Below are 27,060 nucleotides of genomic sequence, written 5' to 3'. Positions count from 1 at the left end.
ATTAATGAGGACATTGTTGATGACCTTGGCAAAAACAGTTTTGGTGAAGTCATGTTGTAATTTGGAAAAGAGGCAAAAGCCTGATGAGGGTAGGTTTAAAAAGAAACAGGAGAAGAGAAAAGAATATATAAACAATTATTTTGAGGACTTTTAGAAAAGCATGAAATGATCAATTGCTGCATGCAGAAGTGGGGGTCTTTATCACTTTGTTTGATAAAGATGACAATGGGAGTTCCCTGGTGGCTCAGTGGGTTAAGGATCCAGCATTGTCACTGCCATGGCATGGGTTTGATCCCTGGGCCACCAGCATGAGCTAAAAGAGAAAAAATGAATATATAAAAAGAAGGGAAATTTCTGCAGGAATTCTTTGATAGGTGAGAAGGGATGACATCATCTACATAAATAAAATAATTGTTCTTATCTAGGAGAATGGACAGTTATGTATAGTACAGAATATATGGACATGAGGTGCAGGTAGGTGAGTATCTTTGGTTGTAGGAGTTTGTAGGAGTTTGCATGCCGTTGTCTAGTGGAATGGAAGATGGAAAGATAAGGTGTTAGGAGATTAGTTAGAGAGGAGAAACTATGAAATATTTATCCTAGAAAGCAGGATAGTGAGTGAACTAGAGAAACGTAGTATAATTGCCATGAAGCATTAAGGACACAGTTGAGATTATGATGATGAATTTAAAGTAAGACTAGTCAGCATCTTGGTATGTTTTTCTCTGGCTAAATGAAGCTGCAAGGGTGTAGGCCCAGAGCAGCAAAATTTAATTTAATCAAGGTTGTGGTTTAGGCAAAAAACTCTACAAGGGGAGGTAAGGGCAAGAGGTTTGAAGGTAGAATTTTAGCTTATTTAGGAGGGAAGTGAGAACATGATGTGGGTGAAAGACAATGAAAAGATGATAGAATTCATGGGTCCTGGTGGGTGTAAATGGACTAGTATCTTGGGGTCAGGATATTAGAGGGATACTACTAGAAAGACAGAAGAATGGGATATTTGAAATTGATATTATGGTAGGGTTGCAAATACTGATAATGTTGAAATCTAGGGTTTAACTGTGGTTATGAGTGTCTCAGGTAAGGGAGACACGATATTTGAAGGAAGGAAAACCAAGGAATTGAGAGGACAGGGATTCAAGAGACCATCTGTTATAGTAGTTCTTAACTGCGGTTTACAGATGGAATTCAGGAGGTTTGGTAACTGGAATGGGGAAATTTTCATCTTTACTAATTTTTCACTGAAATTTAACATTTCCTTCAATTAAGAATGTAGGTCACAAGCCAATAAAATAACAGCAGTACCTTTGACTTTGTCTCCAGTAGAAATTATAGATATTTTCTGGGGAGTTCCCGTCATGGCTCAGTGATTGACGAATCCGACTGGGAGCCCGAGGTTGCAGATTTGATCCCTGGCCTTGCTCAGTGGGTTAAGGATCTGGCATTGCTGTGACCTGTGGTGTGGTTTGCAGATGCAGCTCGGGTCCCTCCTTGCTGTGGCTCTGGCATAGGCCTGCGGCTGCAGCTCCAATTAGACCCGTAGCCTGGGAACCTACATGTGCCACGGTAGTGGCCTGAGAAATGGCAAACAGACAGAAAAAAAAAAAAAGAAATTATAGATATTTTCACATCATGTTACAGTTTTTTCAGGTCCTTTAAAATATTATTAATGTTAATCACTATTATGAGATTATGGTAGTTATTAGATCTATGGCAAAGCTTCTTATTTAAACTGTTACAAAAAGTCATGTGTATTACTATATTACATTTAAAAATATTTTGATAATTGTCTTTCATTACAGTTGGTTTTATTAATAATCCTATATAATTCTTTTACACTTAAGATATTTTCTGAGAAGTGGTCCCCAGGCTTCACCTGTAGACCTCCAGAGGGATTTGTGTACACACAAATTTTAAGAAGCAAAGATAAGAGAAGATACTGAAATCAACAGTTATTTAGGAATGGTATTGCAGAGAGTAACAGAGATCCAGAAGCTAAGATCTTTGAGGAATGAGGGAAGTAACTCTGGGTCAGTTGATAACTACAGCTAGCAAAGGGAAAAGGTAATGGTATGGGATTCAAAGGTGGTGAGGTTTTTTCTTTTACTTTCTTTCTTTCTTTTTTTTTTTTTTTTTTTTGTTTGTTTTTTTTTGTTTTGGAGGAGAGAAGGAGAATTATTTGGAAATGTCAATGCATGCAAGGATACTTAACCTTACCTCCAAGTCCAATACAAGGCATGTAGAAGAGAAAACAGCCACCATTCCAGAGGATCGAAGGGAATAAAGAATGTTATTTAGGGAGATTCAAGTTTTTGAGCAAGATGAAAGTGAATATTCACAGATGAGGCTGAGGTTATAGATCAGGCAGACAATTGACCTGGAGTTTTAGAGGACACAATAGAAGTGTTTTGAGTAGTGAAGAGGCAAAGAAGAGATGGAATCAGAAAACATGAATATATAACCATATGGGGAAATAGAGTCCAGGGGATGGGTCGGGTCTTGGGCTTTTTGGAGGACTGGCATTGCAGGGAAAGGGGGCATGGTAAGATTAATCCTGATGGTTGTAAAGCCAATAGTGCAGAGGTGCATGGGCATGCTGAGGGAAGTGGAAGTAGGCCTTTTGCTAGGCATGCACAGATTTCTTGGTCTACCACTTAAATCAGATTCTCCATCATCTGGCTTCCAATACTTTTCTGATTACATAGTCATTTCCCCCTTTCCTCCCTGTAACTGCAGTAGCTCCTTGTTGTTTCTCAAATACGGCATACATGCTTCTGTCCCATTGCCTCTGAATTTGCTTTTTCCACTGTCTGATCTCTTCTTTCCCAAGATATCTGTTTGGCATGCTCCTTCACTTTTTTCAGGTTTCACTTTATTAGAGAAGATGTTCCTGACCATGCTAAATTGTTTGTATAATTCTCTCCATCCTCTGATTTTTTTTTCTTCTTAACATTTCTTACTCCCTAATTGATCCATTTATCTAATGAATGAATGACTTTCTAGCTCCTCCCAATAGAATGTAAGCTCCATGATAGAGCCAGAACTTTGTTTTGTTCGCTGTTGTATCCCTACCACATAGAACAGTACTTGCCGTGTAATAGGCACTCAAAACGTATTTGGTAAATGAATAGATAGAAGTTAGAAGTACCCCTCAGAGGATAAGCAATTATAGTATAGTAGCTAAGAGTCCAGGCTCCAAAGCCGATTGAGTGAGTTTGTTGTTTAACTTTGCTCACTATGGGTTCCTCATCTGCCAGGTAGACCTGATAGAAGTACTTCAAAGAGCTATTAAGATTAAATGATACAGGAGTTCCTGTTGTGGCGCAGTGGTTAACAAATCCAACTAGGAACTATGAGGTTGCAGGTTCGATCCCTGGCCTTGCTCAGCGGGATAAGATCCGGCATTGCCATGAGCTGTGGTGTAGACGCAGCTTGGATCCCATGTTGCTGTGGCTGTGGCTGTGGCCGGCGGCTACAGCTCCGATTAGACCCCTAGCCTGGGAACTTACATATGCCGAGGGAGCGGCCCTAGAAAAGGCAAAAAGACAAAAAAAAAAAAAAAAAAAAGATTACATGATGTAATGCATGTAAACACCTTACGGAGTACTTACCACATAAAAAGTCTGGATTTTTCTTCCAGAGTCTTTCCATTCTTAAAATTGAAGATTTTGTTTACTTACTGGTTTCTGATTCTATTTTTCTTTTGGTGGGGACCTTACAACATTTTTTGCCCATAGTCCAGCATCACATAAGTTAATTGCTCTGCCCTTTCTGGGGGCTCTACATCCTGCACTTCGCTCTTATCAGAGCTTCGTATAAAAGCCCTCTCTTCTGCATGTGCCCTCTTTTCTTCAGGAACCTTGCTCAGTTTGCTATCACTTTGTTAATTTTCTTGGTAAAGTTAATTCATGATCAGGTATTAGTTCATTAGTGGCATATGGTATTCCTGTCAGGATTTGCATTTAATTTAGGGACTAATATCCTTAAAGTAAAGCCAACAGTAGTAAAAATAATGTGAAGTGATTAGGTCTGCTTTTTTTTTTTTTTTCTTTTCTTTTTTTGTATTCTTTTTTTTTTTTCTTTTTTTGTATTCTTTAGCTCATTTCATGTAGGTGGCTGCCAACTTCATCCATAAGTTAGAGCATCTTTGATTATGTCTTGTTTTTCTTTCTAAGAATGAATTTCCCTAAACAGAATAATAGAGATTTGGATTCAAAGGGATCTTAGAGATTATCTGGACCAGAGGTTTTCAGTTTTTTTGTTTTTTTTTTTTAAAGTGGCAAAACCCTTTTCTCAAAATGTTATGTGGAAACTTAATATATAGATTAATTAAAGCACAGCTGATTCCTAAACCCAGGAATCCAAGTCATGTAGGTCTCCCTTTGTTGTCTGGGGCAATCCCCTGAGGGCACGTCCATGGAACCCTTAGGGCTCCCTAGAGTGCTGTTTTAAAACCACTAATTTACATCAACCCTTTCATTTTTCTAGCTGAGGAAATACACCCAGAGAGTTTCTGTTTTATCCTGTTAAAGGGTAAATTAGTTGGATTAAGAGCAATCCTCACATGTGCCATTCTTAGGAAAACACTATTAAACAAGGATGGAAAATCTTATTTCTGATGCAGATAACTTAATATCTCATTTCTTTTAGTAAGCAAATTTTATTTGTTGTATATACTACACATGAGACACTTTCTTTGGCTGTAACTAATACAAAAAAATATGGGACATAACCCTTTTACTTTAAGAGAGCAAATACTATGGTTGGGAAAATAAAACATGTAATTGAAAGGTTATAACAAATTTAAATATGAGATGTAGCAAAGCAGTACAGAATTAATTAAAAATAAATGATACCAATAATAAGTTCTGTAGAAGGTCAGAGGAGGAGGATGCTACTCCAGTTGGGCTTGAAAAAGTTTTAAAGAGGAGGTATGACGGAGCTAAGTTGGACTTGGCTTAGTAAATAGGTATAAGGCAATATAATACTGTGGAAAAAGAGCAGAGCTTTGTGTGAATAACAGTTCCTTCACTTACCTCCTAAGCTCTAAGCCTATTACTTCATTTACAAAATGAGACTATATTAGAATGTATATGAATTAAGGACATATTAATTGGTATAACATAAACCTTTAAATGTAAGAAGTTTATCGCAGTAGAAGTTTATTTCTCCCTTAAATCAGTGTTTAGATTAGAGGTCACTCAAAGACCCAGGTTCTTTCTCTTTTGGCTTCCACCTCCCCTTGGTCTTTTTGCAGAGAGACTAGAAATTCCGCTTGGGATGTTCTCAGGGCCTGGGCAGATTTATATAGCCTTCCCTTTTTCTATTGGGCAAAATTCAGTTACAACTATGCCTAAACACACAGGATTCACTTAAGTCATGTGCACAATTTGGAAAGGAAACGAGTCTTAGTGAACATACAGGGGCCTCTTCTACCTCACAGAGTTATTGGGAAGATTGGGAAATAATGTATGTGTCATGTGTAGTACAGGGCATAACATATAGTGGTATTTAAACATCCTTTTAAAGTATAGGAAAATTTATATAATGTTTTGCTGAATATAGATAATTAAAATTTCTATTAACGTTTGCTTTAACCTCCTTTTTTGAAGAGGTATCAATTTATTTTTGACTCCTGATAATAATGGTAATTAATATTTAAAATGGTTCTTCTTGGTAAATTCTTTGTTTCTTTTTCTTTTAGCATGGTGTTATTGCTACAGAAGATGAAGAATATTTTATTGAACCATTAAAGAATACCACAGAGGATTCCAAATATTTTAGTTATGAAAATGGCCATCCTCACGTTATTTATAAAAAGTCTACCCTTCAACAACGGCATCTGTATGATCACTCTCATTGTGGAGTTTCAGGTGAGTGTGTGGCTTTTATTTTATTTTTTCTTTTTTGGCCACCTTCAGTATATGGAGTTCGTTGGTCAGGGATCAGATCCTATATACAGTTGTGACCCACACTGCAGCTGTGACAGTGCTGGATCCTTTAACCCACTGTGCCAGGCCAGGGATTGAACCTGCACCACAGCAGGAGCTCTGAGTATGTGGCTTTTAGTTTAGTATTGTACTGCCACTCTCTTTCTTCTGGTATATATGATAAGATTAATAATAAAAGTAAATAGGAATTTGAGTAATTAGAGTGCTAATGTCCAGAGTCCTCTTAAAAGATGTCATCTATCAGTAGTTTTAAGTCAATTATGGAAGCTCTTTAAGAAATCCTAAAAATACAAGTTTGTGTAAAATTTGATAAATTGTTCTTTGAAGGGGAAACCTTATTTTATCCGTAATACAGTTTTCATGCATAGGTGTTCCATAGTAATCTGTGCTATTTGGTTTGCCTGATATTTTTATGCTAGTGGTAGGAATCTAAATGCTTTAATAAGACTTGAAGTGTCTTAAAGGTAGTATTTGAAGCTAATGTCAGTTAGAATACTACAGAAATACATAATAGACACAACAAACCTACACATCAGTGGTCAAAGAAGGCTTCGTGGAGGAGGTGACTTCTAAACTGAGAGAATAGTGAGTAGAACGCTCCCGATAAAGGAAATAACGTTTATAAAGGTACTAAATTAGAAAAGAGAATGTCACATTCCAGGAACTAACAGTTCATGTAACTGGGCATTAGAATATGGATTAGAGAGATAGGAGTGAGATTCATAGTGGTTGGGGGGAAGAGGCTGTGAGAGGTAAAGCTGGAGAGATAAGATGTGGCTCAATCACAAAGGGCTTATAAGCCATGTCAAGGACTTTGTTTATCTTAAGTGTACTGGAATCCCACTGAAAGTTTTCACACAGTAGAAATCACATTGATCAGACTTATGTTTTACAAAGATTATTCTGGGCAGCTGTATGGAGACTGAAATAGAGATGAGAAAAACTAAATGTAAGGAGTTTGGAGGCTGTTTAGTCTAAAGATTAGAAAGCTTAGAGAAATAGAGGATATAGCAAAGCATGGTAGAAAGAACGTGGGCTTTGGTGTACTTGTGGACAGATTACCCAACCTCTCTGATACTCCTCTCAGCACACTTAAGTCACTCAATCCAGTTGTAGCTATCATTATTATTGGGATGACTGTTTTTAGCATTTAAAGGGCCACTGTGTGTGTGTGTGTGTGTGTGTGTGTGTGTGTATTTAAAGATTAGATTTAGTCTATGTAGTTCTAGTAGCTGGAACTAGGATAAGACTATTTCAGAGGCAGATTTCAGCTTACTACAAAGAAGAGTTAACCAACAAGTAAATTTAGTAAAAAATAGAATGGGTTCAACATGTGGATTTGTTAAAATGGAATGGGTTGCCTTGTGAATTGGTGAATGCATCGCTGTCTTGCTTCTTCTCTGTGTTCTTCATAAGGTCTTTTTCTTCTGCTTCAGGTGTAAGTGTTCTTTGGAGTTCTTTTCCTAAGCTGACTGTCCTCATTCTCCATAGTCTCTTCAGTAATCTCTGAAGCTTTTAATTATGGGAGGTCCTTGTTGGTTGAGAATAATTGGTACTAGAAAAAGGTCACTTAAAGTGACTCACATGAGACATGAAATACAATTTCATAGTAAAGCAATGAAGAAAAAATATTTGATTTGTCTTTGGATTGAACAATGAAACTAAACATTATGTAAATAGTTTATCTTATATTTAAAAAAACAGGCCATAAGTACAACTTACTATAAATTCTTTAAAAGCTAGGATTCAGATATTTAGTTTGTTGTGATATAATTTTTGCATCACATGGCATGCTTCATATCATGATTGTAAAGATCATCTTTTGCAAAAATACTTAAAGATTTTGTCTTATTCTGAAAAGTATCTCTTAACTATTTGATATTCAGATTATCCTCTTTTGAAGTGCCTATTTCATTATTAACTGGTATTTACCAGGCTCATTCTTATTTTTCAATGGCATAGGCATAAATCAAGAAGTTCTCCAAATCTACTGTAATTGCCATCATAAAATTCTGCCTTTTGGGGGAAGATTTTCATATTCTACAATCTCTCCCCTTGGATTACTGAGACTGTTTCCTAAATGGTCCCCCTTGCTTTTAATGTGTTCCATTCACTAGCCATTTCTACTACTTCTAACACCAGTGCATTTAGTTCAGACCTTCATTATCTCTTGCATAGACTATTTTGTCTTTCTGGCTCTGGGTTTGTCCTTTTCTGTCTTTGGTCAAGTCTGTTCCCTATTCTGGCTTGCAGACTTTGACTAGCTTACCAATAGTGTGAATATAGTAGCGGTTACCTAAGTTCCATGGGAATGCAATTGGGAAAAAAGCATTTTATGTTTAATAAATTTGGGAAATGTCTGCTTAAGAACTACTGATCCTAATTGTGATCCTATTTCAACACACCTAGTTCAAGTGTGATGTGCATTTACTGGCACATTGCCAGTTAACCTGTTATCAGGAACTCAAGTTAAATCAAAATATAAGATATAAAAATCCTTTTGGGAGTTCCCACCATGGTGCAGTGGGTTAAGAATTCCACTGCAGGGGCTCAGATCACAGCTGCAGCTTGAATTCAATCTTTGGCCGGAGAGTTTCCATATGCCATGGGTGTGGCTTAAATGATATAGAACAAAACAAAACAAAACCAGCCTTTTGACAATGGGTATATTTATCTCACATTCAGATATGAATTTTCCCATTTTAATTAAATTTAAGCTATCAATTAAAATTTTTAATGAAAGTTATATCTGTTCTTTGTAGAAATTTTAGAGAATATAAGATAAAAAGTTGCTCTCATACCACCACTCAAAGATAACTGAATATTCTTATGGTCCACTCACATAAATATTGTTGTCTCTCTCTTTTTTAATTACTTAATGAACTTTATTACATTTATAGGTGTACAACAATCATCACAACCAGATTTTACAGCATTTCCATTCCAAACCTTCAGTGCATCCCCCCAGCCTCCAACCTGTCTCATTTGGAAACTATAAATTTTTCAAAGTCTGTGAGTCAGTATCTGTTATGCAAAGGAGTTCATTGTGTCCTTTTTTTAGATTCCACATGTGAGTGATAGCGTTTGATGTTAGTGTCTCACTGTCTGACTGACTTCACTTAGCATGATAATTTCTAGGTCCATTCATGTTGCTAAAAATGCCATTATTTCTTTCCCTTTAATAGCTGAGTATATTCCATTGTGTTTATGTACCACATCTTCTTTATTTACTCCTCTGTCGATGGACATTTAGGTTGTTTCCATGTCTTGGCTATTGCAAATAGTGCTGCAATGAACATTGGAGTACATGTGTCTTTTCAAGTCATGGTTTTTCTCTGGATAGATGCCCGGGAGTGGGATTCCTGGATCAAATGGTCGATCTATTTTTAGTTTTCTGAGGAATCTCCATACTGTTTTCCACAGTGGTTGTACCAGTTTGCATTCCCACCAACAGTGTAAGAGGATTCCCTTTTCTCCACACCCTCTCCAGCATTAATTGTTTAAGGACTTTTTGATGATGGCTATTCTGGCTGGTGTAAAATGGCCCATTGTAGTTTTGATTTACATTTCTCTAATACTTAGTGATGTTGAACATCTTTTCATGTGTTTTTTGGCCATCTGTATGTCTTTTTTTGGAGAATTGTCTGTTTAGATCTTCTGCCCATGTTTTGATGGGGTTGTTTGTTTTTTTGGTATGGAGCTGCAGAAGGTGTTTATAAATTTCGGAGATTAATCCCTTGTCAGTTGGTTCATTTGCCAAGGTTTTCTCCCATTCTGTGGGTTGTCTTTTCGTTTTGTTTAGGGTTTCCTTTGCGGTGCAGAAACTTTTAACTGTGATTAGGTCCCATTTGTTTATTTCTGTTTTTACTGTCAATACTCTAACAGGTGGATCTGAGAAGATGTTGCTGTCATTTATGTCAGAAAGTGTTTGGCCTATGTTTTCCTCTAAGAGTTTGATAGTGTCTGGTCTTATATCTAGGTCTTTAATCCATTTTGTACTTTATTTTTGTGTATGGCTGTCCAGTTTTCCCAGCACCACTTATTGAACAAGCTGTCCTTTCTCCATTGTATATTCTTGCCTCCTTTGTCATAGATGAGTTGGCTGTAGGTGTGTGGGTTTAATTCTGGGCTTTCTATCCTCTTCCACTGATCTATATTTCTTTCTTTGTGCCAGTACCAAACTGTTTTGATGACTGTAGCTGTGAAAAGTGTCTTTGGTAATTTGATAGGGATTGCATTGAATCTATAGGTAGTATAGTCATTTTGATAATATTCACTCTTCCAATCCAAGAGCATAGTATGTCTTTCCATCTATTTGTGTCATCTTTGATGTCTTTTGTCAGTGTCTTATAGTTTTCAGAGCACAGGTCTTTTGTCTCTTTAGGTAGGTTTACTCCTAGGTATTTTATTCTTTTGGATGTGATGGTAAACGGGATTGCTTCCCTAATTTCTCTTTCTGATCTTTCGTGGTTAGTATAAAGAAATGCCATCGATTTCTGTGTATTCATTTTGTATCTTGCAACTTTACCAAAATTCATGGATGAGCTCTAACAGTTTTCTGGTAGAGTCTTTAGGATTCTCTAGATATAGCATCATGTCATCTGCAAATAGTGATAGTTTTACTTCTTCCTTTCCAATTTGGTTTCCTTTTATCTCTTTTACTTCTCTGCTTGCTGTGGCTAGGACTTCCAAAAGTATATTGAATACTAGTGGTGAGAGTGGACATCCTTGTCTTGTTCCTGATCTCAGTGAGAATTCTTTGAGCTTTTCACCATTGAGAATGATGTTAGCTGTGGGTTTGTCATATGTGGTCTTTATTATGTTGAGGTAGGATCCCTCTGTGCCCACTTTCTGAAGGATTTTTTTAGATATTGTTGTCTCTTTAACTTCATTGTCTACTTATGTATTTATTAAATAAATACTCATTTATCATTTAACATGTATACTTAAGACTTTACTAGATACTGAGCAATAAAAAAATAAGAAAAGTCCTTACTCCCAAGGATCTTATATTCTAATGAGGAGAGACAGTTAACTAAATAAGCATTTAAACAAACAAATAAATGCATGGCCAACTGCAAGAAGTAATGAGTAGTGGAGTTCCTGTTGTGGCACAGCGGGAATGAATCTGAGTAGGAACCATGTGGTTGCAGGTTCAATCTCTGGCCTCGCTCAGTGGGTTAAGTATCTGTCATTGCTGTGAGCTGTGGTGTAGGTTGCATATGTGGTTTTGATCCTGCATTGCTATGTCTGTGGTATAGGCAAGCAGCTATAGCTGCTATTTGATCTGTAGCCTAGGAACCATCATATACTGCGTGTATGGCCCTAAAAAGCAAAAAAAAAAAAAAAAAAAGCAGTGAAGAATAAAAGATAAAGCAGGTCCTTAACAAATTTAAGCATGGAAATTATTCAAGTATCTTCTTTGACTAAAAGGGCATGAAATTAGAAAGTAATGATGGGAAAAGAAATGAGAAAAGCCAACTGCATTGAGATTAAACAATATGCTACTAAAAAACCAGTGGGTCAATGAGGAAATCAAAAGGGAAATTAGAAAATACCTTGAGATAAATGACAATGAAAACACAACCATACAAAATCTATGGGGTGCTGCAGAAGCAGTTCCTAAAGGGAAGTTCATAGCAATATAGTTCTTCTTCAAAAAACAAGAAAAATCTCAAATCAACAACCTAACCTACCATCTAAAATAATTAGAAAAAGAAGAAAAAAAATCTAAAGTCAGCAGAAGAGAGGAAATCATAAAGATCCGAGAGGAAATCAATAAAGTAGACATTAACAAATAATAGAAAAAAAGTCAATAAAACCAAGAGTTGGTTCCTTGAAAGCATAAGCAAAATTGACAAACCTCTGGCCAGGTTCACCAAGAAGAAAATAAGAGAGAAGCCAAACAAACAAAATAAAAAATGGAAATGGAGAAATCTCAACAGATACTGCAGAAATACAAAAAACCATAAGAGGATTCTACAAACAATTACATGCCAACAAATTTGAAAACCTAGAATAAGTGGACAACTTTCCAGAAACATATAGCCCATCCAAATTGAGTCAAAAAGAAATAGATAATTTTTACAGGCCAACCAGTAGAAAGGAAATTGAATATGTAATTAAAAAAAATCCCCATGAACAAAAGTCCAGAACCAGATGACTTCACAGGTAAATTCTACCAAACATTCAAAGAACTTATATTAGTCCTTCTTAAATTCTTCCTAAAAAGTGAAGAAGGAACACTTCAAAGATAGTCTATGAAGCTACCACCACACTAATACCAAAACCAAAGACCCACCAAAAAAGAAAATTATAGGCTGGTACCATTGATGAATATAGACAGATATTCTCAATGAAATACATGCATGGATAAAAAAGATCATATACCACGACCAAGTGGGATTCATCCCAGGCTCACAGGGATGGTTCAACATATGCAAATCAATCAATGTCATATACCACCTTAACAAAAGAAATATCGAAAACCACATGGTCATCTCAATATATGCAGAAAAAGCATTTGATAAAATCCAACATCCATTCATGATAAAAATTCTTATGAAAGTGAATATGAAGAGAATATATCTCAACATAATGAAAGCCATTTATGACAAATTCACAGCCAATATAATACTCAGCAGAGAAAAGCTGAAAGCCCTCCTGCTAAAATCTGGAACAAGACAAGGATCTCCACTGTCACCACTTCTATTCAACATAGTATTGGTATTCCTAGTCACAACAATCTGACAAAAGAAGAATAAATGAAAGGTATCCAAATTGGAAGAGAAGAGGTAAAATTGTTACTATATGCAGATGACCTGATACTATATATAGAAAACCCCAAGGTGGCCACACAAAAACTATTCAAACTAATCAATGAATTCAGCAAAGTAGCAAGATACAAGTTTAACATTCAGAAATTGTTCACATTTCTATATACTAAAAGTGAAATATTAGAAAAGGAATATAAGAAAATAATACCTTTTAAAATCATACCCCCCCCCAAAAAAAAACCCTGACCAAGGAGGTGAAAGATTTATATGCTGAGAACTATAAAACATTAATCATGGAAATTTAAGAGGATTCAAAGAAATGGAAAGTTATTCCATGATCCTGGATTGGAAAAATTAATATTGTTAAAATGCCTATACTACCCAAAGCAATCTATAGATTTAATGTGATTCCTATCAAATTACCCATGATGTTTTTCACTCTACTAGAACAAATAATCCAAAAATTCATATGGAACTATAAAAGAATTGCCAAAGTAATCCTGAGGAAATCAAACAAACAAATATGAAGCATAACTCCCAGACTTCAGAAAATATTACAGAGCTACAGTAGTCAATAGTGTGGTATTGGTACAAAAACAGACATATGGATCAATGGAACAGAAGAGAGAGCCCCCAAATAAACCCATACACCTAAGGTCAATTAATCATTGACAAAGGAGGCAAGAGTATAAATTGGGAAAAAAGACGATCTCTTTAGCAAGTGATGCTGGGAAAACTGGACAGCTGCATGTAAATCAATGCCACTAGAGCGCATCCTCACACCATGCACAAAAATTAATGCAAAATGGCTCAAAGACTTAAACATAAGATATGACACCTTAAAACTCCTAGAAGAGAATGTGGGCAAAACATTCTCTGACATCAACCATACAAATGTTTTATTAGGTCAGGCTCCCAAGGCAATAGAAATGAAAATAAAAATAAACCAATGGGACCTAATCAGACTTAAATGCTTTTACCACAGCAAAGGAAACCATAAAACAAACAAACAAACAAACAAAACCAAAAAGACAACCTTTGGAATGGTAGAAAATAGTTGCAAACGATGGAACCAACAGGGGCTTAATCTCCAAAATATACAAACAACTCAACAGAAAAAAAAAAAAAAAAATTGAAACAACCCAATTAAAAAAATGGGCAGAAGACCTAAATAGACATTTCTCCAAAGAAGAGATTTGGATTGCCAGTAAGCACATGGAAAGATGATCAAAATTGCTAATTATTAGAGAAATCTAAATCAAAACTGCAGTGAAGTACTACCTCATAGCTATCAGAATGGCCATCATGAGTAAGTCTACAAATAGCAAATGCTGGAGAGGGTGTAGAGAAGAGAGAATGTTGCTACGCTATTGGTGGGAATGTAAATTGTTACAACTACTGTGGACAACAGTGTTAAGCTCCCTCAGGAAACTAAAAATAGAACTATCATAAAATTCAGCAATCCTACTCCTGGGTATATATCTGGACAAAACTATAATTCAAAAAGATACATGCACCCTTATGTTCTTTGCAGCACTAATCACAACAGCCAAGTCATGGAAACAACCTAAATGTCCATTGACAGATGAATGGATTTAGAACATGTGGCACATATATACAATGGACTACTACTCAGCCATGAAAACATGATATAATGTAACAACATATATACAACAACATGCAGCAACATAGATACAACTAGAGATTCTCAGATTAAGTGAAATAGGTCAGAAGGAGAAAGACAAATACCATATGATATCACTTATATGTAGAATCTAAAATTTGGCACAGACGAATCTATCTACAAAACAAACAGACTCACAGACATGGAGAACAGACTTGTGATTGCCAAGGGGTTGAAGGGAGGGAGTAGGATGGGCTGGTTGTTTTGGATTATAAAATGCAAACTATTACATTTAGAATGGATAAATAATGAGGGCCTACTGTAGAGCACAGGTAACTACATCCAATGTGTTGGAATAGACCATGATGGAAAATAATATTAAAAAATAATGTATATATATGTATGACTGAGTCACTTTGCTATACAGCCAAAATTGACACAACATTGTAAATCAACTATCCTTTAATAAAAAATAGTAAATTTTAAAAAAGAAAAAAAAGCAGGTCAGTGAGAGGCTGTTTATATTAAAAAATATTTGTTATTGATCAAAAACTCAAGATCTTATTTCATGTGACAAACAGATCCATATATTTGCTTTGGGGGAAAATTATTTAATTGTATATTTTTGTGGAGGAATGTTTTCCTTAATATTCTATACTCAATCCAAAATCAAACTGAGCAAAGCAGGAGTTTCTGTCATGGCGCAGCGGAAATGAATCTGACTAGGAACCATGAGGTTGCAGGTTGTATCCCTGGATCTGGTGTTGCTGTGGCTGTGGCGTGGGCTGGCAGCTGTAGCTCCGATTAGACCCCTAGCCTAGGAACCTCCATATGCTGCTGGGTGTGGCCCTAAAAAGCAAAAAAACAAAACAAAAAACCCCACAAAAACTGAGCAAAGCACATGTTATGAGTATCATTTGAAGAATTAATTTATATTTTGAAGGAAAATAAAACAAGTCAGTTGTGTATTCTATTTTAAACTAAAAAAGGTATTAATCTCAGATCATTAAACTTAACTTTAAGCAGTCAATTGACAGTTATAAAATGCAGCTGTTTTGTAATGATCTAACCATGGAGTGAAGATTTTTATTTAATCCTTAAAATGTAACTGAAGATCTCTTTAGACTTCATTCAATATGTGTGTATATTATATGTATATATCAGATTACAAAGTTTTTGAGTATGAGAATTATATCTTTTCATTTATGAATGTCCATCAGAGATAGTGTATGTTTAATGGATGAATAGCCAAGCAAATTAATAATTAAAAAAGTAAAAAGTTGAAAATTATGAAGATGATGACTAATAACAGTAGCTACCACTTACTAAATACTGTTAAATGAGAAACACTGTTGTTAAGCATTTATTTTGCCTAATCATGTCTAATTCTTTATACAATACTTTAAATAAAAATAAGGAGAAATTAAATGAGAAGTGTAAATGATCAAAATAATGTCCCATATTTAGACATTTAAGCTGTCCAGGCAGAAAAAGAGATGACTAGGCATGATCTGAATACATAAGTGGTTTCATTATCACAGAAGACTGAGCAAGCAAAATTGGAGTTATATTAATGCAGCAAGAATTTTGTATGTGTCATAACGATGTACCACAAACACAGTGGCTTAAGAGTGCACTTTTATTATCTCACATTTTCTGTGGGCCAAGAGTCTGTACACAGATGGGTTACATCCCATCCATTTCTGGTTCTCCTTCAGAATCTTTAATCAGGAGGAATCCACTTCTTCACTCCCATGGTTGTTGGCAGCATTCAGTTCCATGTTGTTGTAGGAGTGAAAGCTTTCATTTTGGCTGGTTGTCTTCCAGAGGCCACCTGTAGTTCCTAACCATGTTCAGTTCACCAACCTTGTTGGTTGTTTCCTATGTTCAGTTCACCAAACTTTTTGGTTGCTTCCTCTAAGTCAGCAAGGGAAGGACTCTTGTAAGTGAGATGGTACAATATTATGTAGCATAGTTATGTCATTTTATACATGTGATTATCATCTTTTCTTTCTTCTATTTGTTGGAAACAAGTCACAGGTCTGGATCATACTGAAGGGAGGAGATCAGGAGGCAGCATGTTATGGGAGTCACTTCAAGAGTCTGTCTCCCACAGTGGACATTGGGGAATACTTACTGGCTAAAATAAGAAGTAGTATGTTTCTGACTCTCTTGACCTTTAGGAATAAAGATACTCATTTAATCTGTATGAGTTTCAAAAGTATTTGACTAATGCATCTAGTGGCCATTTCCATCTCTTATTTCTTAAAATGTATAACTTCTATCAAAGTAATTTTTTTCTTTTTAGGGCCATACCTGTGGCATACGGAGGTTCCCAGGCTAGGGGTCCAGCCTATTCCACAGCCACAGCAACGCCAGATCTAAGCCATGTCTGCAACGTACACCACAGCTCACAGCAATGGAAGATCCTTAACCCACCGAGGGAGGCTAGGGATTGAACCTGTATCATCATGGATGCTAATCAGATTCATTTTCTCTGAGCCACAATGGGAACTCCTCAAAGTAATTTTTAAAAGGAAAAATCTAAAGGAAAAGTGAGAATAGTGCTACTCTTTGTCAAGTAGATTATATACGTTACTCCAATTTGTCCTCACTAAATTTTTCAATAAGTGGCAGTTAGAAAGATTTCCAGCTCACGATAAGGATATGAAAGTGAGGTGTACAGAAGACTTGTACTTGCTCAAGTTTATTTAATGAAGATTAATATAAACGAGGCAAGTGTTTATAAATGCCATTGTACTAAAAGGTTTCCTTTGTACTGAAGGACCAAATGTCTAGAAAGCGAAGGATAAAACTACAATGCAAGCTAAAATGTGGAATCATTGTCTTTCCGCTCTCATTCTAGTGCCGTTTACCTCTGGGTTTTGGAAAAGGAATACTCTGGGTACTTTGCCAGGATAAATAGTTGTAGACCACAAAACTATATGAAAAAGATAATTATAGCCTTTTACAATTGAGATTTTTAGAACAGTAGAATTGCTCTAATTAAGATAATTTTAAAAACTTTAAAATAAAATATCAAAAGCATTTTAGGAATAGATTTTTACAACATTAATGTTCTTTATCAGAACTATCTTAGGGCGCTTAGAAAGTTAATGCTCTAGGTGCTTTTTAAACAACTTTAAGTGATTTTTAAAAAGCACTTATTCTAAATGTAAAGGTATTTTTATGATATAATTACTCACTGGAAAAATATGAAGTGATTATTTTAAGATTCCTTTGTTAAAGTAAGCTATTAGATTTATTTTGTTTTCATGAACACTTGCATATTATTAATGTTTAACTTTTTCTAGATAATAGGATTATTTTGAAAAATTTTAAGTTTACTTTTTTTTCACTACTGCATTTCCTTATCCCCTTCCCTCACTTTGAAAAATCTGAATAGAGAATTTATGAGAAATGTCTACATGAAAGCTCTATGGATAAGAGGTTTATCTGGTGAACCTCTCTGAACTAATTATTTTTATTGTAGACCTCATAAGAAATGGCAAACCTTGGTGGTTGAATGACACATCGGCTTTTCCTTCTTCAATCCCATTTAATGGCACACATATGCACCAGAGACAGAAGAGATCAGTAAGCATTGAGCGGTTTGTGGAGACATTAGTAGTGGCAGACAAAATGATGGTGGGCTACCATGGCCGCAAAGACATTGAACATTACATTTTGAGTGTGATGAATATTGTAAGTTTGATCCCTCTATATAACATTTTAACTTAATTTGTTGTGGTTTTTGACTTAAGTCATGGATTTATATTGTTAAATAATTATTTTGAGGATTTACTTTTTGAAAGTTAGAAAAATTTATATGTGTTTCAGTTCCATAGAAAATAAATCTAAAGGTGACCTTATTGTTCATTTTCATATATTATGATTTTTTGAGTGCATCATGTTAGATCCTATTTAAGATTAGCCTACCGTCTTAATTACTATGTTGTAGTTCATAATTAGAAGAATATATTTCTTGAAGTAGACTTGTACAACAAATCTTTTACTGAGGCATCTTGAGGGTAGAGTTCTAAGTGATGTGGGGTAAAAGAATACCTTTTTATATACATAGCAGTTAAATTAATGAAAAATTGTTTTACCACTCAAAAAAAAAATCGAACAATAGCCTTATGATTTTTGTCTGACTTTGTGTCTTTTCTTATTTTCTGGAGGTCAGGTTGCCAAACTTTACCGTGATTCCAGCCTAGGAAACGTTGTGAATATTATAGTGGCCCGTTTAATTGTTCTCACAGAAGATCAGGTAAGAATGAGTTAGTTTATAAATCTAACACTTTTAACAGACAGGCTATAGAATTATGTATTAAAAATATATCTATTTTTATTATTACTATGAGGAACTTCTAGTTGAATGTGATTTCTAGCTCTAAGCATTTAATGTTTTAAGCCAATTTTAAAAACTTACAAGAATACGTCTCTTATGTCTCATTAAAGCCATATATATATATATATATATATATATATATATACATATATACCCTATATTTCAGTATAAAGAAGAACATTTGGATGGTGGACTTTATAACAGTGGTTTGGGTTGTTTTTGTATGCTCAGTATCACATATATCATTAAAGCTGGAACTAGAAAGACTGTTCAGTAATACATTATATTAATTTTAGATCAGATATTACAGAGATAGAAATTGGCAAGAGATTATTCCTAGAAACTACTGTTTCTAATTATAGTCCCACTGTAGTCTTCAAAACTTTTAACAACTGACCTTAGTAATTTGTTTGGAACATTTCTGGTATGCATGTTGTATTGCAGCCAAACTTGGAGATAAACCACCATGCAGACAAGTCTCTCGATAGCTTCTGTAAATGGCAGAAATCCATTCTCTCCCACCAAAGTGATGGAAACACCATTCCAGAAAATGGGATTGCCCACCACGATAATGCAGTTCTTATTACTAGGTATGGTTTGTTGAAAGTATTTTACTCTTCATTGTTGTGTTTGATATTGTAACTCTATTTGGTTCTATCTAAGCCCTCATTCAGGTAATGAGCATAGAGAAAGCAAAGTGATAATTTATTATTCACAATTGCGAAAGAATATTTTACAATGTTATTGTGTTTGTGCCAAATGAACTAGGTAAGAGAAAGGGTTTAGAACTTAGAGGTTTACGTTCTAAAGATATTTAATAAATATCTTTTCTTCTTCTAATGTTTATTCATAAGGCTTAACTGGAAGCATGTGTATGTTTTATTGCTTGAACAAAATATATTAAAAGCAAGATTTAAAAGTACGAGAATACATTTTAAAAATAGAAATGAGTCATCATTCTTGGTTATAAAACATGTTAATTATTCTTACTGCCAAATTGTTAAGAGGCAGGACATCAGTAATAACACAGTTTACTGAGATGAATATTTATTTAATTAAAATATTTTAATTAAGAGGTATAAATATAAGGAAAGCAGATTTATTACACTTTATGATGAACAGCTTGTCTCTCCAGCAAAATTATTACTTGGTGATAACCCAATTAATTCATATATTTCTCTCCAGTTTTTTAAAACTGTATTCAGATCCATTTTGTTCCATACTCTCCAATGAAGATGCTGTGAGGTAGATAATGTTTTTATCTTTCTCATGTAAGAAATGAGGAGACTGAAGGTCCTGTAGTGACTCAATGGTAACAAACCCAACTAGTATCCATGAGGATGGGGGTTTGATACCTGGCATTGCTCAGTGGGTTAAGGATCCAGCATTGCTGTGAGCTGTGGCACAGGTCGCAGACAGGGCTTGGATCTGATGTTGCTGTGGCTGTGGTATATAGGCTGGCAGCTACAGCTGATTTGACTCCTAGCCTAGGAATTTCCATATGCTGAGGGTGCAGCCTTAAAAAGGCAAAAAAAAAAAAAAAAAAGAGATATCAATACAAAATATTGCAGTAATGAGCAGGTCCCATGACCTCGTGATCCTCTCTTCTTTGATTATACTATGCTGTCTGTCTTAATCTTTAATACTCTAATAATGGTTGGTTAGAAGCACGCTTAAATCATTTACAAGATACTTGCCCTTGACCTCTTACCAATATTTAAAAATGAAAAAATAATAATAACAAACAAACAGTAAGCAAAATGGAAGTATTATTCTATCTTGGCTAAGTGGAATAGCCTTTTTTTGTCTTGATTATTTCTTTTAATTTGCAAGTCAGTATCTAACATATACTTCATCTGTGGTGTGCCCATTGATTCTACATTAGACTCTCTGGAGGGAGGGTATGAAGTATATGGGATCAGAATCTTGAGACCCAGTAAGATATGTGAATTTAGCTTTCTCAAAAATGTTCCCTTTAAGTGAATTATAGAGCTAATGTTTCTGGGTTTATTTTTTAAAAACAGTTACACTTATTTGAATTGATTTCATCTACCTGGCATTGTAAACCAAAATATTTTATTTATGACATGCTTGCTGAATAAAACCAACATTGTAAAATTCTATATGCAGATGTATTGACATGTCAGCCTGATAAATTCTGCAATTCTGCAGAGTCTTGTGGACTGGAATGTCTCCCAAATATATTTGAGGAGTTAAAAATATACTTAGAATTGTGCAAATATAGAAATTTTTGTGAAAAATATATATGATATGATTAGTTGCAGTGAAATTACTAGAGGATAATATCTGTTATAAATGGTTAACAGGCTGATCACAGATGTTTACGTTGGCATCTGTACTTATATTTATAAAACCTACCTCTCCCCAAAAATGTAATGCCCAGTGGTCTCCTGATGCTTCACATTTTTGTTATTGTATCTGCTTTGGATTTTTAACTTTTGCATCAAATGACAGGAATATTCAGCTCTCTGAATTGTTACTCTGAATTGGCCTTGATATTTTTTTGATCCTCTGCAGAAGTCTTCTTTGAGCGCTCTTTTGCTGTCTGAGGGATTTGAGCCCCAAATTTTCTTTTAAAAAATTTCTCCCAATGGTCATATAGCACTAGAAATAATCTCAGGATTTAAAGGACAGTACTACAAAGAATTCATATCTCGCATCATTTTAGATTGGTTCTGTAATGGAGGTTAGAAAAATGCCTTTTGGGGAAAGCATAGAATGCCTTTCTGAGTTTATTAAAGTTTTACAGTAACTTTTAGTTTATTTAAAAGTCTACAATTATCTTTGAATTATTAGGGCCACAGAGTGACTTATCTAAATGAGAGGACTATCTGAGTATTATTTCTAGAGTTTTTTGGTTGAGAGTTTTACCAGTGCTTAAATCTCCTTGCATATACTTTTGATTTATGAAATTAAATATATGTTTAAATTATGGTGCTACTTTTAGCAAAAATAAATATGAGAATTCTGCAGATGACTTTTATTAGTGTTGAAAATTGCTTCATGTAACTCACTTATTAACATGTTCAGTGTTATGACTCCATCAGTTAAAGGTAAGATCATGATTTATGTTTGCTTGAAATGTCATCTCACTAGGGAGAGTATATAATGTGTTTATCAAGAATTCCAGAGAAAAAATGATGTATATGTTTATTTCTAGTAGGCCAAGTTTTGTCCTAGGGATTTAAATGATTTAAGCAGAAAACCATTTGAATTATAGTTACTTAGGTAATGATAGTTTTGAAAAAAATTTTGAAAACTCAAAATATTATCTCCTCTTAGCAAATAATATTTTATTACTTTATTTTATTGATACAGATTTAAAACAAACCACTATAAACTATTAGATCACCATTAACAGAATGGAAATAAAGAAAATTAAAAAATTAGAATTTTGTTGTTTTATCTGGTATCACAATACTGAATTAGGGGAATTCCTGTTATGGCACAGTGGGTTAAGGATCCAACATTGTTTCTGCAGTGGCATGGTTTTGATTCCCAGCCTGGTCCTGTGGGTCAAGAATCCAGCATTGATGACATTTCGACATAGGTTGCAGCTGAGGCTTGGATTAGATTCCTGGCCTGGGAACTTCCCTATGCTATGAAAGTGCCTCCCCACCCCCCCAAAAGTATTGAATTAACATCAAAGAACATATTAAAAATAATATATATATTTTAAAATATTTTATATTCATGTTTATTTTTATATATGAGTATATGTATATATATATATACATATATATATAATAGTGAGCATCTGTTGTACACTAGGTAGCTTTATTTAATCTTTTTAAAAATGAGGTATGATTGACAGAATTGTGTATATTTAGTATACAGTGTAATGATTTGATGTACATATATGTTGTGAGTCGAATGCTGTAATCAAATTAACACATCCATCATCTCATAGTTATCTTGTTTTTTTCTCCCATTTTTTGGGGTGAGAATGCTTAAGAGCTACTCAGTGAATTTTAAGTATACATACAACATTATATGTAGTCATTATACTGTACATTAGATTCTCAGAATTTATTCATTTACTAACTAAAAGTTTGTGCCCTTTGGTTAATATCTCTTGATTTACTCTAGCCCTGCAACTCTGGACAAATACCATTCTACTCTTGGCTTCTGTGAGTTCAACTTTTTTTTTTTAAGATTCCACATATAACTGAGATCATATAGTATTTTGTCTTTCTCTGTCTGGCTTATTTCATATATCATACAGCCAAATGCCCTCTAGTTTGATTCATCTTGTCACAGATGACAATATGACCTTCTTTGTTATGACTGAATAATATTCCTGTATGTGTGTGTGTTTCACCTTTTTTTTATTCATCAGTTGCTGGACACTTGGGCTGTTTTTATATCTTGGCTTTTGAATAATGCTGCAGTGAATATAGGAGTACATATATCTCTTCAAGATACTGATTTACTAATTTTATTACTTTCAGATATATCCCTAGACGTGAGATTACTGGGTTGTATGATAGTTCTATTTAAAAGTTTTAAGGAACCTCTGTATTGTCTTCCATAATGGCTATACAAATTTACATTCCCACCAGCAGTATACAGAAGTTCCCTTTTCTCCATGTACTCAGTACACGTCATCTCTTGTCCTTTTGACAATAGACATCCTAATAAGTTTGAGGTGACATCTCATTGTGATTTTGATTTGCATTTTCCCAGTGATTGGTGATATTGAGCACCTTTTCATGAACCTATTATATAGGCTGTTTTTGTCACCTCTGGAAAAATATCTATTTGAGTCTTTTGCCCATTTTTAAATTGTATTATTTTTGGTTTTGGTTTTTGGTTTATATACATCTTTATGTACTTCAGATGTTAATTAATTATCAAATATGTGGTTTGCAAATTTTTTTCTCATTCCTTAGATTGCCTTTCCATTTTGTTGTTTCCTGTACCATGCAGGAAGGAGCTTTTCAGTTTGATGTAGTTCTACTTGTTTATTTTTGTTTTATTACCTTTGCTTTTGATGTCATATATATATAAAAAAAAAAGCAAACCATTGCTTAGAGCAATGTCAGGGAGCTTTTCACCTATGGTTTCTTCTAGGAGTTTTACAGTTGCAGGTCCTACATTTAAGTTTTTAATCTATTTTGAGTTTATTTTTGTAAGTGGTGTAAGATGGGAATCTATTTTTTGTTTTGTTTTGCATATGGATCTCTCATTTTTCCAACATCAATTTCAGAGACTATCCATTCCTTATTGTATGCTTTTGATGCCATTTTCAAAGATTAGTTGGTCATACATACATGGGTTTTTTCCTGGGCTCTTTATTCTGTTTCACTAGTCTATGTGTCTGAGGTTATGGTGGTACCATACTGTTTTGGTTACTTCAACTTTGTAATGTAGTTTGACACCAGTATGTGTGATGGTTCCAGCTTTGTTGTTCTTTCTCAGTGTTACTTTTACCATTTCATATTGTGTTACCATATGAATTTTAGGATTGTTTTTTCTATTTCTTTGAAAAATACCATTGAAATTTTAATTGGAGTTGAATTGCATCTGTAGATCACTTTGGGTGGTGTGAATATTTTAACAACAGTAATTCTTCCAGTCCAAGGGCAAGCAGTACCTTTCCATTTAGGTGTTTTTTCTTTAGTTTCTTTCATCAATGTCTTGTAGTTTCTACTATAGGTCTTTTACCTCTGTGGTTAAGTTTATTCCTAAATATTTTATTGTTTTTGATGCTATTATAAATGAGATTGTTTTCTCAATCCTTTTTCAGATAGATTATTGTTAATGTATAGACATATGACTAATTTTTACATGTTGATTTTATATACTGTAACATTAGTAAATTCATTTATTAGTTCTAGCAGTTTTTTGGTAGGATCTTAATGGTTTTTCATGTATAAGATTTTATCATATGCATACAGATTTTTACTTCTTTTTTTTTTGGGATACCTTTATTTTTTTTTTCTTGTCTTTCTTTCTTTCTTTTTTTGGTATTTTTAGGGCCAAATCTGTAGCATATGGAAGTTCCCAAGCTAGGGGCTGAATTGGAGCTGCTGGCCTGTGCCACAACCATAGCAAGGCAAGATCCAAGTCGCATCTGTGATCTACATGACAGCTTACAGCAACCCCGGATCCTTAACCCACTTGAGTGAAGCCAGGTATTGAACCCACATCTTCATGGATACTAGTTGGATTCTTAACCCACTGAGCCCCAACAGGAACTCACCCTTATTTCTTTTCTTGCCTAATTGCTCTAGGAATTTCACTACTATATTGAATAAAAGTGACAAGTGGATATTCTTGTTTTGTTCCTGATCTTAAAGGAAAAGCTTTTAGATTTTTAACATTGAGTATAATGTTAGCTGTGGGGTTGTCATATATGGCCTTTGTATTGTTGAGGTATATTCCATCTACTCCTGATTTGTTTATGGCTGTTAAGTTTTGTCAAATACTTTTTCTGCAGCTATTGAGATGATCATATCATTTTTATCCTTCATTCTCTTCATGTGGTATATCACAATTTTTGATTTGTGAATGTAGAACCATCCTTGAACTCTAGGTTTGAATCCCACTTCATGGTATGATTCTTTCAAGATTCTCCTGCATTGAGTTTGCTAATATTTTGTTGAGGATTTTTACATCTATGTTCACCATGAATATTGGCCTGTAATTTTGTTTCTTGCAGTATCTTTACTTGACTTTGATATCAGAGTAATGCTGGCCTCTTAAGATGACCAGGAAATGTTTATTTCTCTTCAATATTTGGGAACAGTTTAGTGATTGGTATAAAAAAGATAATCAACAAGGGCTACTCTGTAACACAGGAAACTTTTTAATATTCTATAATAACCTGTATGGGAAAGGAATCTCAAAAAGAATAGATATATGTATATTTATAACTGAATCACTTTGCTGTACACCTGAAACTAACACAGTATTGTAAATCAACTACACCCCAACATAAAATAAAAATCAAATTAAAATGAAAAGAATTGGTATTATTCTTTAAATTTTGTAACAGTCACTAGTGAAGCTAGCTTGTACTGGGCTATTCTTTGTTGGGAGGTTTTTCATTACTAACTCAGTCTCCTTACTGATTGTATATCTGTTTATACTTTCTGTTTCTTCATGATTCAGTTGATAGGTTGTATGTTCCTAGTAGTTTATCCATTTCTTCTAGGTTGTCCAATTTTTTGGTATATAATTGTTGATAATAGTTTCTTATGATTCTTTGTATCAGTTTTAATGTCAACTCTTTTGTTACTAATTTTATTTATTTAGGGCTTCTCTCTCCCTTTTTATGTATTTATTTTTTTAGTTGAGCTAAAGGTTTATCAATTTTGTTTATCTTTTCAGAAAACTAGCTCTTAGTTTTGTTGGTCTTTTTTATTGGTTTTCTAGCATCTATTTTATTTATTTCTGTTCTGATTGTTGTTATTTCCTTCTAAATTTTAGGCTTAGTTTGTTCTTTCTCTGTTTTCTGTATGTTGTTAAGCTAGATTATTTACTTGATATATTTCCTTTTTCTAACATAGTCTTTTATTGCTGTAAACTTCCCTCATAGATTTTTGCTGTATCCCATAAGTTTTGGTACACTGTTTTCTCCTGTTTGTTTGTGTCAAGATAGCTTTTGATTATTCTTTTAATTTCTTCTTTGACCCATTGTTCAGCAAGTATTTTTTAATTTCTATGTATTTTCTGCCCTTTTCCTGTTGTCAATTTCTAGTTTCATATCATTGTATTCATGGTTTTAATCTTAAATTTGTTGAGACTAGTTTTGTGACCTATCATATGATCTATCCTGGAGAATGTAGCTGATGTGCTGAAGAAGAATGTGTGTTCTGCTTCTGTTGAGTAGAATATGTCTCTTATGTCTGTTTGGTTTAGAGTATAGTTCAAGTCCAATATTTTCTCATTGTTTTTCTGACTGATTTATCAGTTGTTGAAAGTTGAAGTATTGACGTTCCTTACTACTATTGCATTGCTGCCTATTTCTGCCTTCAAATCTTTTAATATTTGTTTAATGTGTTAAGGTGCTCTGATTTTGGAGTACACATATATTTACAATTGTTATATACTCTTGATGAATTGATCCCTTTATCATTTTATCATGATCTTTGTTTCTTGTTTAGCTGTTGACTTAAAGTCTGTATTGTCTGATATGAGTTTAGCTACTCACTTTCTAATTCTTTTGTTTTAGCACTGCACCCACATCATGTGGAAGTTTCCAGGTTAGAGATCAAATTAGAGCTGCAGCTGTCAACCTACACCATAGCCACAGCCATGACAGATCCAAACCATGTATGTAACATACACAGCAGCTCACAGCAATGTCAGATCCTTAGCCCTCTGAGCACA

At 34.4% G+C, this 27,060-nt stretch overlaps 1 protein-coding gene across 1 annotated transcript in view; it reads left to right on the top strand.

Moving 5' to 3' along the window:
- ADAMTS6 (ADAM metallopeptidase with thrombospondin type 1 motif 6) overlaps nt 1–27,060 on the top strand; it is a 308,302-nt gene that overhangs the window by 7,120 nt on the left and 274,122 nt on the right. The window contains exons 3-6 of the mRNA XM_021076778.1: nt 5,705–5,873; nt 17,845–18,056; nt 18,538–18,621; nt 19,147–19,292. Coding sequence (XP_020932437.1) covers nt 5,705–5,873; nt 17,845–18,056; nt 18,538–18,621; nt 19,147–19,292 — 611 coding nt within the window. The remainder of the gene's footprint in view (nt 1–5,704; nt 5,874–17,844; nt 18,057–18,537; nt 18,622–19,146; nt 19,293–27,060) is intronic.

Source organism: Sus scrofa, chromosome 16 (assembly GCF_000003025.6).
Source record: "Sus scrofa isolate TJ Tabasco breed Duroc chromosome 16, Sscrofa11.1, whole genome shotgun sequence".
NCBI classification, from domain to species: Eukaryota; Metazoa; Chordata; class Mammalia; order Artiodactyla; family Suidae; genus Sus; species Sus scrofa.
The sequence above is the reverse complement of the archived record's forward strand: the minus strand, read 5'-3'. Positions and strand labels throughout refer to the sequence as shown.